The sequence below is a fragment of the Oryx dammah genome, unplaced genomic scaffold (assembly GCF_014754425.2).
Source record: "Oryx dammah isolate SB20612 unplaced genomic scaffold, SCBI_Odam_1.1 HiC_scaffold_13, whole genome shotgun sequence".
Taxonomy (NCBI): Eukaryota; Metazoa; Chordata; class Mammalia; order Artiodactyla; family Bovidae; genus Oryx; species Oryx dammah.
The window spans coordinates 61,186,004-61,201,650 of NW_024070197.1; the positions used below are offsets into that span (position 1 = coordinate 61,186,004).

Genomic DNA, 15,647 nt, shown 5'->3' on the forward strand with positions numbered 1-15,647 from the left:
AAAAGATTTTACATAACTAAAACTGGACATGGAACAACAGACTGGTTCCAAATAGGTAAAGGTGTACGTCAAGGCTGTATATTGTCACCCTGCTTATTTAACTTATATGCAGAGTACATCATGAGAAATGCTGGACTGGAGGAAACACAGGCTGGAATCAAGATTGCCAGGAGAAATATCAATAACCTTAGATATACAGATGGCACCACCCTTATGGTAGAAAGTGAAGAGGAGCTAAACAGCCTCTTGATGAAAGTGAAAGAGGAGAGTAAAAAAGTTTAAAGCTCAACATTCAGAAAATGAAGATCATGGCATCCAGTCCCATCACTTCATGGGAAATAGACGGGGAAACAGTGGAAACAGTGTCAGACTTTATTTTGGGGGGGCTGCAAAATCACCACAGATGGTGACTGCAGCCATGAAATTAAAAGATGCTTACTCCTTGGAAGAAAAGTTATGACCAACCTAGAGAGCATATTCAAAAGCAGGGACATTACTTTGCCAACTAAGGTCCGTCTAGTCAAGGCTATGGTTTTTCCTGTGGGCATGTATGGATGGGAGAGTTGGACTGTGAAGAAGGCTGAGTGCCGAAGAATTGATGCTTTTGAACTGTGGTGTTGGAGAAGACTCTTGAGAGTCCCTTGGACTGCAAGGAGATCCAACGAGTCCATTCTGAAGGAGATCAACCCTGGGATTTCTTTGGAGGGAATGATGCTGAAGCTGAAACTCTAGTACTTTGGCCACCTCATGTGAAGAGTTGACTCATTGGAAAAGACTCTGATGCTGGGAGGGATTGGGGGGCAGGAGGAGAAGAGGCCGACCAAGGATGAGATGGCTGGATGGCATCACGGACTCAATGGATGTGAGTCTGGGTGAACTCCGGGAGATGCTGATGGACAGGGAGGCCTGGCATGCTGCGATTCATGGGGTCGCAAAGAGTAGGACACAACTGAGCAATTGAACTGAACTGAACTGAAAAGCATAAAGAAAAAGCAACAAGAAGACAGGCAGGAAGGACAGAGATGCAATCTAGTCGGGATCCCCCGCCCAGGATCAGTGACCCACAAAACGAGGGAAATCATAGTCACAGAGGTCCTCCATAAGGGGCATGGTGTCCAAGCCACATATAGGGCTCTTGGCCCAGGAATCCTGCACAGAAAAGATGAGGCCCCAGAAGTCGAGCTTTGAAAAGTAACAGGGCATATGTTTGGAAGAGCCAGAGGGCTATGGACAATAGAGACTGCACTCTTAAAGGATGTGTGCAAAATCTCACATATGCAAAGTCCCAGTGGAGAGGCAGTGGTTTGACAGGCACCTGGGTCAGACTCGGATAATGCCTTTGCAGAGCCTCCCACAGAGACAAAAGGCAGCTGAGACTCCCCTGGGTAATGAGACACTGGTGGCTATTTTTGGAATCTCCTTCTACTGAGCTGACACCAGCAGTGGCAACTGCCATTTTGGAATCCTGCCCCTAGCCTATTGGAATCCTCTCCCTAGCCTGGTGGTGCCAGGAAGCACCACCATCCAGGCTTCCCAGGTGGCACAGTAGTAAAGAATCCACCTGCCAGTACAGGAGATGCAAGAGATGAGGGTTCAATCCCTGGGTCAGGAAGATCCCCTGGAGGAGGAAATGGCACCCCACTCCAGTATTCTTGCCTGGGAAATCCCATGGACAGAGGAGCCTGGCGGGCTACAGTGCCTGGGGTCACAAAGAGTCAGACACGACTGAGCACATACACATAATAACAACATCCACCGGTGGGTCCACAACACGCATGAACCCCAGGTCACACAGCCAGCCAGGTGGAGGTCAGCGCCCCCTGCCAGCTCACACACAGTGGTGGGCCCAGCCATAACATGCCTCAACATCACTCATCACCAGGGAAATGCAAATAAAAACCACAATGAAGTATACCTCACACCTATCAGAATGGCTATAATCCAAAAGGCAAGACATCACAACTATCAGTAACAAATGTTAGGGAAGATGCAGAGGAAAGGGAACCCTGGGGCACTGTTGGTGGAATTGTTAACTGGTACAGCTACTATGGCAAGCAGCATTGAGGTTCCTCCAAAAATTAAAAACAGAGCTACCATAAAGTCCAGCAACTTCACTTCTGGGTATTTACCCCAAGAAAATAAAAGCATGAAAAAGATATATGCCCTCCTACGTTCACTGCGGCACTATTTACAACAGCCAAGTAAAGGAAACAACCAAAGTGTCCTTTGTAGATGAATCAATGAAGATGCAGTATATACATATACAATTGAATATCTATTTTTCATTAAAAAGTGCAATCTTACCATTTGTGACAACTTAGATGAATCTAGAGCGCATTATGTTACGTGAAATAAGTCAGACAAAGACAAAACTGTATGACTGCACTTTTATCTGAAATCTATAAAGCAAACAAAATGAAATCAGACCTACAGAGACAGAAAAGAAAGAGGTGGTTGCCACAGAAGGAACGGAAGATGCAGAGAATGAATAATATAGGCGAAGGGAATTAGGAGGTACAAAATTCCATTTATAAAATAAATAAGTCATAGGATATAATATACAGCATAGGGAATATGGTTAATAATACTGTAATATCTTGGTTATTGTGGTGATCACTTCAAAGTGTATTTCAATGTCAAACCAATATACTGTACACCTGAAACTAAAATTGTACCATAAATCAACTGTATTTCAATTAAAAATAAAAATAAAAATCTTAAAGAAAAGTTTATTTTATAAGATACATTTTTAAAAATCACCAGATTGAAGGAATTCAATTCTTTGGGTGCTAAAATGATGATGCAAGATTTTTAAATAGGTGCATCCCTTTGCCATTCCAGAACCAATCCCAAATGTCATGTACAACCCATCAGTTTCTGCCATTTGCTTATTTAGAAATTTACTTCCTTTTATACTTTACTTCCTTTTACAATGTATCACTTAACAATGATTTTACTAAAAGAGAATGGAAGATGAATGAGATTCATCATGAACCAATCAGAGCAGAAAAAGCAGACTTACCATCTCTTCGGTTTAGCCTTGCAAACCCAGGACCATGACTGCTGGAGAGCTCGGAAGAACTGCTGAATGAGGCTTGAGGCAAGGTAGACACCAGAGGGTCATCACAATTATCTGCCAAAAGGAAAAATTCCACATTCAGGTTAGTAGCCTGCTGACAGCTTACTTGGATTCAATAGATAAAACAAGTAAAGAAAATAAAACAAATAAACCTAACAATATGCCCAGTGCTTATATATAGTAAACACTCAATAAGAGAAAAAGAATTTAAAGACAGGAGAATATGGAAATGGAGAAAGAAAACTACACAGAAATTACAAAATAGTATTATGAGGTAGAAACAGTTTACTTAAACAAGAAACAAAAATATCTCATCAGTATATCTAATTTACACAAATAAATGTATATTATTTAACTTCATTAAAATTAAGAACTTAGAGCCGTCAAAAGACAGGTGAAGAGAAGTATCACAGCATGAACAAAGTATTCCCCGAACAGTTTACAATTAGTGTTTCAAATGAAGGGAAACAAAACAAAAAATAAGGAGAAACAAAAACTCCTTTCAAATCAGTTAGAAAACACACTAGGAATAAATGACACAAAACCAGAACAGAGAGTTCACAACACAGAACCACTTTAAAATGATGCTAAAACTCAAAGCGTAAATTAACACTACTATTAGATACTATTTTACAGAGCTCCCCTGGTGGCTCAGACCGTAGTGTCTGCCTGCAGTGCGGGAGACCTGGGTTTGATCCCTGGGTTGGGAAGATCCCCTGGAGAAGGAAATGGCAACTCACTCCAGTATTCTTGCCTAGAAAATCCCATGGACAGAGTAGCCTGGTGGGCTATAGTCCATGTGGTTGCAAAGAGTCAGACAAGACTGAGACTTCACTTTCACTTTCACTTCACAGACAGTAGGCCAGCAAGATTTAATACATCTGACAACACCAGATGGTCTAGACAATGTGGGCCAAGAGAAGCTCCAACATCCTGCCAGTGGGAGTGTAAACATGAGAATCTACTTTAAAAAAAAAAAACAATTTATCATCAGCTTGCATATTTTGAATCTCTGCTTCCAATGGCCCATAGACCCCACTGATATGTATGTCCGCCTCGGTAGAGCCGCCCGATAAGAGTGTTATACAAATACCAGTATTAACTGTGTGCCATCAGGAAAACACTGGGGAGCATTAACCTAGAGCAACTCTTGTATTTATTCACAGGGATATGTGTGCAATTTCTAGCAACAATGCTCATAGTAGCAAAAATTGACAATCTGAACATTTATTGATCAAATAAGAGATAAATTATAGTACTTTTCACAATGGAATACCAACAGACACCAAAAAAAAACACCAAAAGGTACGATCTTAGAAATAAAAATTTTAATGGAAAAATTGCTATAGAAGACCATATAATATACGCTGATAGTTTTGAGAATCTTAAAAACAAGCAAAGCTAAATACAACATTATTTAGGGACATATATGATGAGGAAAATAATATTAAAAAACAAAGAAATGAAAAGCACAGAATTCAAGACAATGGTCACTTCTGAAAGAAGGCAGGGCATGTGTGTGTGTGTGTGTGTACATTCACATACATACATGTATATATCAATAGGTATATAAGGGTATATATGAAATACATATATACACGTCTTCTTATCTATTCTATTATGTATCTCACATAGCCAATAAAAAGGAAGGTACAAACAGTAAGGAAAAGTGTAAGAATAGTCTTATGTTGACATTTTATTCAGCTAACTCTTCATTTCATGCAGTCTTTAGATTTTCATCGGAGAAGGCAATGGCACCCAACTCCAGGACTCTTGCCTGGAAAATCCCATGGACAGAGAAGCCTGGTGGGCTGCAGTCCATGGGGTCGCTGGGAGTTGGACACGACTGAGCGACCTCACTTTCCCTTTTCACTTTCATGCATTGGAGAAGGAAATGGCACCCCACTCCAGTGTTCTTGCCTGGACAATCCCAGGGACGGGGGAGCCTGGTGGGCTGCCGTCTATGGGGTCGCACAGAGTCGGACACGACTGAAGTGACTTAGCAGCAGCCGCAGCAGCAGCTTTTCATATTATACAATTACTAAGCTGCAGCCATTTTTGCTCTTACCAGATAATATTTCTCTTATATTTAGGATTTAACATATGTTGGTAATTAAAAACCATGCAGGATTATTGTCACAATTTTTAAATTAACAATGAACATTTTAATTTAAATAAATCTAGGAATTACATAGATTCACCTGAAATTTTATGAAGTCTATCCAGTTTGAACATAGTTTTTTTTAACTGTCACTAGTAGTTTTATTGCTTAAATATTCAAACTACAATATTTTTCTGCAGTGCTGCTGTTTGAAATATACACTTTTCCTTCAAGTTAAAGGTTTAAAGTATAAGTGGTTAGTAAAAATTTACCAACTTAACATTTGACTGCTTTTCAAAAGAATTTGCTAAAGAGAGCATTCATTTTTTAGGATTGTCTCATTTTCATTTAAAGTCCACTTTTTCTTCTTTCACATCTTAAATTCTTTAACTCTTAAAACAGACTGAGAGTCCAGAGTTCCTTCTATTGATCCGCTTAAGTACTGACACTGTCAATCTAGTTGTAATTCAAGTGTTAAGAAATGTAGACATAAAAAGACGCAACAATCCATGAAGTGTTACACTCAATCAACAACCAAAATGCTTCCGTATGCTGTGGGAACTATGATGTACATGTTATTTGGGGTGTGTGCATGTGTGGGTGTTGTGTCAACCGAAACTATAATCACCTGTGAATCACTATCAGTATTCAGCATAAATGTAACCCCCCAAAGCTAGGCTGTTTCACTGCAATTCACAGTCAATTATGCAGATTCAACTCAATGCTTCAGATGTAAAATCACTCTAGAGGGCATACACTTACTGCACATTTGTTTTTGCCACCATAAAGTGAGAATCAATACTGTTCTATTTTTAGCTTAAAAAGAATGAGATTAATCTAAGAGAAGAGGTGTTTATCCCATCTGGGGGAGAAGGACACGTGATATGGGAAAGGGATCAGCAGGGGTGCGGCGGGGGGCAGGGCGGGGAAGAGACGAGGGCTTCAGTGTCAGCTACAGTTCTAGCTGTTGGCCTGAGTTGTGGTTGCATGAGTATACACATTTCCCCACAATCTGTGGTATGTTCGTTTAGCAGTAAAATATTCTAAAGTTATCCTTACATAGAACTAATAATAATGAACACACGTGTTCAGTGAGCACTCTGCTAAGAACTTAGCACCATTTCACATGTGTGAAGTGAAGTGAAAGTCACTCAGTTCTGTGGGACTCTTTGGGACCCCATGGACTCTTCAGCCCATGGAATTCTCCAGGCCAGAATACTGGAGTGGGTAGCCTTTCCCTTCTTCAGGGGATCTTCCCAACCCAGGGATCGTATGCAGGTCTCCTGCATTGCAGGGGGATTCTTGGCGAGCTGAGCCACAAGGGAAGCCCAAGAATACTGGAGTGGGTAGCCTATCCCTTCTTCAGCGAATCAACAATTTTTACCATTCCTCTTTGAGATACTAATATTATTTTACAGATGAGGTAAAATTGAGACACAGAATTTGGTTAATTTGCTCATCTCCTTGTGATGAGACCATGATATATTTAAATACTACATCAGATCATCCTAATATCTGGTCCCTTCACCAAGTACATATGTAATATATGTACATATATACTATATGTAGTATACATATAGTTATATATTAGTATGGCATCCCACTCCAGTACTCTTGCCTGGAAAATCCCATGGATGGAAAAGCCTGGTAGGCTATAGTCCATGGGGTCGTGGAGAGTTGGATATGACTGGGCGACCTCACTTTCACTTTTCATTTTCATGCATTGGAGAAGGAAATGGAGAATCCCAGGACAGCGGAGCCTGATGGGCTGCCGTCTACGGGGTCCCACAGAGTCAGACACAACTGAAGCGACGTAGTAGCAGCAGCAGCAGCAGCAACAATGTATTATATACATCTCATCCGGTCCCATCACTTCATGGGAAATAGATGTGGAAACAGTGGAAACAGTGTCAGACTTTATTTTGGGGGGCTCCAAAATCACTGCAGATGGTGATTGCAGCCATGAAATTAAAAGACGCTTATTCCTTGGAAGAAAAGTTATGACCAACCTAGAGAGCATATTCAAAGGCAGAGACATTACTTTGCCGACTAAGGTCCGTCTAGTCAAGGCTATGGTTTTTCCTGTGGTCACGTATGGATGTGAGAGTTGGACTGTGAAGAAGGCTGAGCGCCGAAGAATTGATGCTTTTGAACTGTGGTGTTGGAGAAGACTCTTGAGAGTCCCTTGGACTGCAAGGAGATCCAACCAGTCCATTCTGAAGGAGATCAGCCCTGGGATTTCTTTGGAAGGAATGATGTTGAAGCTGAAACTCCAGTACTTTGGCCACCTCATGCAAAGAGCTGACTCATTGGAAAAGACTCTGATGCTGGGAGGGATTGGGGGCAGGAGGAGAAGGGGGCAACAGAGGATGAGATGGCTGGATGGCATCACGGACTCGATGGATGTGAGTCTGAGTGAACTCCAGGAGTTGGTGATGGAAAGGGAGGCCTGGTGTGCTGTGGTTCATGGGGTCGCAAAGAGTCGGACACAACTGAGCGACTGAACTGAACTGAATATGTATACATACAATATTTGTACTTATATACATATGTATATAAACATATATATGCATAATATATAGCACAGTATAGTTAAACTAAAGTGTCATGCATTTATTATATATATACAATTATGTATATGATATATAATTGTATTTACGACTATAATGCATATATGTACAGGCATGACATACATATATTACAATATACATATGTGTACTGCAAAATGTACATGTATATATATGTACATATAGTGTATACAAGCTGACCCTGTATAAATGCTAAGTTGGCCATCAATCATAAGTTTAACTGACGGCATAGACTCATTATATGGCCTTCTTAGGTAGGCTCCGGGGATGGCCCCCCAAAGGCTCCCCCTCCTTCTTGAAAGCACCACACCTCACTACCTCTAGAGTCCAAGGAGGCAGTGGCATAGGGCGCAGCCTCCAGGTGAGGCAAGAGGGAGGAAGTGCTGGGGCCTAGCAGGGGCCAGGAGAAGAGACAGACAGACAGGAGAGAGAGGATACTGTTTCCAAGCTGAGGAGAGCTGTAGGCATTTATCCACAGAAATATAGGCTTATGTATTTATGTGTAAATATTTTATACATGCATTCACTACTATATATTATATTTACATTACATATACACGTGACATATGTTATTCACTTGTACATACAATATGTGGTGTAATTTCATGTGCTCAGTCACTCAGTCATATCCAACTCTTCTGCGACCCCATGGACTGTAGCCCGCCAGGCTCCTCTGTTCATGGGATTTCCCAGGCAAGAATACTGGAGTGGGTTGCCATTCCCTTCTCCAGCAGATCTTCCCACCCCAGGAACTGAACCCAGGCCTCCTGCACTGCAGGCAGATTCTTTACCATCTGAGCCACCAGGGAAACCCTTGAAGTGCCCTGAGACAAATATTGTATGGCATTACTTATATGTGGACATGCTCAGCCATGTCCAGCTCTTTGTGACGCCAGGGACTGTAGCCCACCAGGCGCCTCTGTCCATGGGATTTCCCAGGCTAGAATACTGGAGCGGGTTGCCATTTCCTTCTCCAAAGGATCTTCCTGACCCAGGATTGAACCCGCATCTGTTGCATTGGTAGGAGGATTCTTTACCACTGAGCCACCAGGGAGGCCCAGAAGGGGCACAGGAGAGCGTGAAAGACTTCAGTCACCAGTGAAATTGAAAAACACTGTCATCAAGGGGGAAGGCATCTATAAATCAAAAGGGTAGCAAGGTATGTTTGGTTAATTTATGTTTTTTTCTATCAGAGGAAGAAATGAACATCACTCTTACTACTCTATGCTATTTCAAAATTATATTACTCTTTATACAACTTTTCATAGTCATATTAGAATTTCCACATTAAACTTGATATATAGTGAGAAATGTATAAATATTATAATTGTGTCTTTTTGTAATTACAGAATTTTTTGTTAATTTTTTCATATTTTTGTCTTGTTTTGATTCACATTTTTAGAGAATTATATTAGAATATACATATCTATATATTTATTACTATACATACATAATTATTTTAGAATATACATTCACCCTGGAGTGGCAACCCACTCCAGTACTCTTGCCTGGAGCATCCCCATGGACAGAGGAGTCTGGCGGGCTACAGTCCCTGGGGTCTCAAAGAGTTGGACACGACAGAGTGACTGAGCACACACACACACATTCTAAGGGAAGAAAGCACCTGCTTTCTGTTGAAACATTTTCATGTGCATGCATGTACACACACGCACAATGACACACAAATCTACAGCTTTCAAGCCAATATCTCAGAAAAGACACTGTTTACTCCTTACTGTGAAAGAACTTACCATTGTCATTAAAAAGACAGTGATAAATTAGATCTCTGGCAAATTGTGTATATGAATATACTCAATCAGTTCAGTTCAATCACTCAGTCGTGTCCGACTCTTTGCAGCCCCATGAATCGCAGCACGCCAGGCCTCCCTGTCCATAACCATCTCCTGGAACTCAGACTCACGTCCATCGAGTCAGTGATGCCATCCAGCCATCCTCTGTCGCCCCCTTCTCCTTCTGCCCCCAATCCCTCCCAGCATCAGAGTCTTTTCCAATGAGTCAACTCTTTTCATGAGGTGGCCAAAGTACTGGAATTTCAGTTAGCATCATTCCTTCCAAAGAAATCCCAGGGCTGATCTCCTTCAGAATGGACTGGTTGGATCTCCTTGCAGTCCAAGGGACTCTCAAGAGTCTTCTCCAACACCACAGTTCAAAAGCATCAATTCTTCGGCGCTCAGCCTTCTTCACAGTCCAACTCTCACATCCATACGTGACCACAGGAAAAACCATAGCCTTGACTAGACGGACCTTAGTCGGCAAAGTAATGTCTCTGCTTTTGAATATGCTATCTAGGTTGGTCATAACTTTTCTTCCAAGGAGTAAGGGTCTTGTAATTTCATGGCTGCAATCACCATAGGCAGTGATTTTGGAGCCCCCCAAAATAAAGTCTGACACTGTTTCCACTGTTTCCCCATCTATTTCCCATGAAGTGATGGGACAGGATGCCATGATCTTCGTTTTCTTAATGTTGAGCTTTAATATATGAGTATGTATATATAAATCACCCATGGCTTATGTAGAAGAAAATGCATAGAAACTTTTAGGCTGCTACCAGAAATGAATTCTTGAAAACTAGAAAATCATTTTTGTCTTTGACTCAGCTCTAGAAAAAATAGTGATAAATATTTACTTGTTTTGAGTTGCAGCAATATGTTATTTTTTAAATTTAAGCCACTGATTGACAAAGTTAGAAGCTCACACTTGTCATGCCATGATCTTCATTTTCTGAATGTTGAGCTTTAAGCCAACTTTTTCACTCTCCACTTTCATTTTCATAAGAGGCTTTTTAGTTCTTCTTCACTTTCATAGCCTCTTACAAATACAGATTCAAGCTATATTGAAAGCATTTTAATATAGCTTAATTGATAGTAATTTAATTTAATTTTACAAAGGGCTTTATTTCATAATTTCTGTAAGTAAAAGCTGTTAAGGTATTAATAAAAGTAAATCAATTTTCTTAATCTCTGTGCAATACGATCTGTACTAAGATAATAGGTGTATGTTATTGGCTGCTTATGTTCTTGGTGCTGTGTATTGAAAGTGAAAGTGAAAGTGAAGTTGCTCAGTCGTGTCCGACTCTTTGCGACCCCATGGACTGTAGCCTACCAGGCTCCTCCTGCCATGGGATTCTCCTGGCAAGAGTACTGGAGTGCGGTTGCCATTTCCTTCTCCAGGGGATCTTCCCGACCCAGGGATCGAACCATGGTCTCCTGCATTCCAGGCAGACACTTTAACCTCTGAGCCACCAGGGAAGCCATGTCTGTGTACTAAATACTGACAAATACCTTATACCATTTGATACTATTAACTCCATTGTATAATTGAGGAGGAAGGGACACAATAGTTAAACCATTTACCCAAAGTCACAGAGCTGCTGTTCTGAGGCACACACTACTGAAACTGGTAATCTAAAGTATACTTGCAAAAAATAGGGGTGATTTTCAGTAACATTCAGCTTAGTGCCACTGACTAAGACAACTTTCTCTGTTATTTGGAAGACCTGCCAAAATCAGTTGCATGCCTCCTGACGAATCATGTTTCCCATGGGAATACTCACTACAGAAGGATAGGACAGGACAGAAAAAGACAGGCAGGAAACATGCTTAATATCTTCAGAAACCTTCTATACACCAGAAGTGAGACCTTCTACTGGGAGCTTTAGAGACACTGGCATCTCAGTTGTTTCAGAAAACAGTAGAATCCAAACATTCCATTGACAGATTGAGGGTTAGGAATGCCTTTCCCTTCAAGAAATCTATTTCTTTAAAATGCTTTATTCCAATCTGTATTATTGAAATTGTCATTCAGTTGAAGTTGTCATTCAGTTGAAGTTGGAAATAATGGACTAATTTAGGAAAAGTGTGGAATTATGCTGACATACATCAAAAATATTATGTACAAGGCAAGCTTTCATCCCCACAGTGAGAATACAATATTGTTCTTTAACCATAAGTCCAACCTGAGTTAGTTCTACAGATTATTCAGGTCCAGTTTCAGGGTTTCAGAAGGAGTCCCATCTTCCTGCCCTGACATAATACAGGATCCAGACCCTGATGACCACTCCTGCCCAATGAGAGACCGAATATACAAATGGACAATGACCATACTACGTACCAAAATAGAACTTCTGACTCATAATGTGTAGCAGCCAGCCCAGGAGCCAACCTACTATCCTCAGTAGCCTGTTCAGGAAACCAAACAGTAACTGCTGTAGCAATTGGCTCCAAATAGCCAACACTTGGTAAATACCTTACAGCTTTCCAGTTTGTGTATCTGCTTCTAACTTGTGTGAGCGTGTGCTCAATTGCTCAGTTGTGTCTGACTCTTTGCAACCCCATGGACTGTAGCTTGCCAGGCTGCTCTGTCCAGGGGATTAACCAGGCAAGAATACTGGCTCAGGTTGCCATTTCCTCCTCCAGGGAAACTTCCCAACCCAGGGATGAAACTTGCATCTCTTGTGTTTCCTGCATTGGTAAGCAGATTCTTTACCACTGAGACACCTGGACTGGATAAATCTCTACCAAATACAGAGGAACCGAAATATGTACACCTAATCAATCACATAGGATGGCTCATTCCTGATTACTGTGTCTAAAGCTTCCCCCTGCAAACAGCTTGCAATCAAAGCATACCTGATGCCTTCTTTGGTGTTTTTTTTTTTTTTTTCACAATAAAGCTTTCCCTCACCCCTTGCCAGCATTTGAGTCTCTGTAGAACACAAGTGATGGTAGCTGACTCCCTTGCTATAGCAAGCTCTAAATGAAGAGTCTGTGTTCTCAATGAAGGAAACTATAAACAAGGTGAAAAGCCCTCAGAATGGGAGAACATAATAGCCAACAAAACAACTGACAAAGAATTAATCTCCAAAATATATAAGCAGCTCATACAGCTCAATACCAGAAAAACGAACAACCCAATCAAAATGTGGGCAAAAGACCTAAACAGACATTTCTTCAAAGAAGACATACAGATGGCTAATAAACTAATGAAAAGATGCTCAACATCACTCATTATAGAAAAATGAAAATCAAAACCACAATGAGTTATCATCTCACACTGGTCAGAATGGCCATCGTCAAACAGTCTACAAACAATAAATGCTGGAGAGAGTGTGGAGAAAAGGGAACCCTCTTACACTGTTGGTGGGAATGCAAACTGGTACAGCCACTATGGAGAACAGTGTGGAGATTCCTTAAAAAACTGGAAATAGAACTGCCATACGACCCAGCAATCCCACTGAGGAAACCAGAATTGAAAGAGACACCCTAATGTTCATTGCAGCACTGTTTACAATAGCCAGGACATGGGAGCAACCTAGATGTCCATCGGCAGATGAATGGATAAGGAAGTTGTGGTACATATTACTCAGCTATAAAATGGAATGCATTTGAGTCAGTTCTAATGAGGTGGAAGAACTTGGAGCCTATTATACAGAGTGAAGTAAATCAGAAAAAGAAAGACAAGTACAGTATATTTACACATATATATGGAATTTAGAAAGACAGTTCTGATGATCCTACATGCAGGGTGGCGAAGGTAACACAGATGTAAAGAACAGGCTTTTGGACTCAGAGGAAGAAGGTGAAGATGGGATGATTTGAGAGAATAGCATTGAAACATGTATATCACCACATGTAATGATGGCAATGATGACCAGTACAAGTCTGATGCATGAAGCAGGGCACGCAAAGACGGTGCAGGGGACAACCCAGAGGGATAAGATGGGGAAGGAAGTAGGAGGGCGTTTCAGGATAGGGGGGACACATGTATACCTGTGACTGATTCATGTTGATGTATCGCAAAAGCCATCATAATTTTGTAATTATCCTCCAACTAAAATTAATTAATTAATTGAAAAAAAAAAGTCTGTGCTTTTTCTCATTTCGGTGGCCTTCATTGATTTCCATGTCAATGAGGTCCTCCCAGCTCCGCAGGTCCATCCTCACAGTTGTAACCACCCTAAGCATTCACTCAACACATCAAGAAAAAGCCACAGAAGCCGATCCTAAGAACTTACAGAAGACCCAGTTTATGTTTGAAAAGTAGCATCAATCTCTTGATTTTATATATATATATCACTTTCATGGAACATGCACCTATAGTAATTCATCCTAGCTACAGAATATTGTGTTGACCAAAAACCGTTTTCTGGAACAATCTGAACAACCTTTTTGGCCAATCCAGTACAATCACGGAGGGAGGTTTATAACTTGCCCACGACTTACCCTATTCCAGGTCACTATGACTTGCTTTGTCTGGGGTGTAGTTTAGCCAGGACCATGCTAATTTGGAAACCGCTAAAATAGATTTGCAAATTAATTTCTATCCAATGGAGAGCTTTGTTCCTTTTGGAAATTTCTTTATGCTTTTTGTACTGTTTCATAAAGCTATTTAAAGATTGAAGAAATGGCTGTGGTATCACACCCCATCCCTTTCTCCCTGTGTAACTATGTCAACTGACAGTGTGTGGAGGCAGCTACCACATAGTGACATTCTGGTGAGAAAAAAGAAAAACGAAATTTTAAGGAGTAGTGATGATACAACTGGGCATGAATAAAATATAAGTTTTCATAAGAGTAGGTGACAAAATATGGGCCTATCCTGATTTTTCTCTCTCATCGTTACCTAAAATAACATTTCAACTCAATTAGCTACCACTGAGTATAGATCACTGCTAAATTCTTTAGCTTGTATAGTGATCTGTCTTTGACATGAAAATTAACATTCACTGAGGATACCACTGTTAGATATAAGACAAGCATGAGCTTCTAACTCTGTCAATCAGTGGCTTAAATCTAAAATATAACATATTGCTGCAACTCAAAACAAGTAAATATTTATCAGTATTTTTTCTAGAGCTGAGTCAAAGACAAAAATGATTTTCTGGTTTTCAGGAATTCATTTCTGGTAGCAGCCTATAAGTTTCTATGCATTTTCTTCTACATAAGCCATGGGTGATTTATATATACATACTCATATATACGCATACATATACATATGTATATGTGCACATATATGTCTAGGCATATATATATATAATGTATATATAAATACTCTTTGATGTTAATAGGATAAACTTTCACTTGGAGGCAAACATTGGCTTATATACCCCAAGTTACAGCCTTGAATAGCTTTCCCAGTTAATGGATTAATGGGAAGGCAGTTAACTTTTAATGACAGCACAGCCAGAGGCTGATTGATTTTAGAGGTTTAATAGCAACTATTTGAAGTCCAGATATTAGGACAAGGAGACCTACAAATTCACCAAACAAAACCATCCAAAGGTGAAAGGGTGGAAGACATAATTAAAAACTAGAGACAGTATCAGAGTTCTAGGATCTGTACACAATGCAAGCCTTTACTGAGAGATGAATGACCACATGTGACACCATGATTATGTTTCTGAATCTAAGTGCCTCCTGCTTGCTGCACAATAGGCCAGTATATAAATAGACAAGTTGTTGGGGCGGGGAATAGCAACTTTATTTGAAAAGATGGCAGACCGAAAAGATGGTGGACTCATGCCCCAGAGAACCACCTTGCCTGATGGAATTCAGGCTTCTTCCAAGAAGCACACAAGTAAAATCAAACTTTTCCTGGTTCTGGCCAGCCTCCAAGGGGATGTGTTAATTTCTTCCTCTCTGCTGTCATTTACTGGTGGGCCTGGTCAAGATGTTTCCTGTGAGCTAAACAAGGATATTTTAGCTTAATGCACTTTACCTAGGGGCAGGGGCACCAGAGAAGGGCCCTTATGTATAATTTAAGCTTACATACAACATCCCTTTAGTGATTAACTAACTTGCAATAGAATGTAAAAGTTTCTTCTCTATTACAATAAATAGATTTAAGACTTGTAACCATA

The 15,647-nt window shown here is 40.6% G+C and overlaps 1 protein-coding gene across 1 annotated transcript in view; it reads right to left on the reverse strand.

Moving 5' to 3' along the window:
* CNTNAP4 (contactin associated protein family member 4) overlaps positions 1-15,647 on the reverse strand; it is a 283,083-nt gene that overhangs the window by 235,108 nt on the left and 32,328 nt on the right. The window contains exon 2 of the mRNA XM_040253490.1: positions 3,023-3,133. Within this exon, the coding sequence (XP_040109424.1) occupies positions 3,023-3,133 (111 nt within the window). The remainder of the gene's footprint in view (positions 1-3,022; positions 3,134-15,647) is intronic.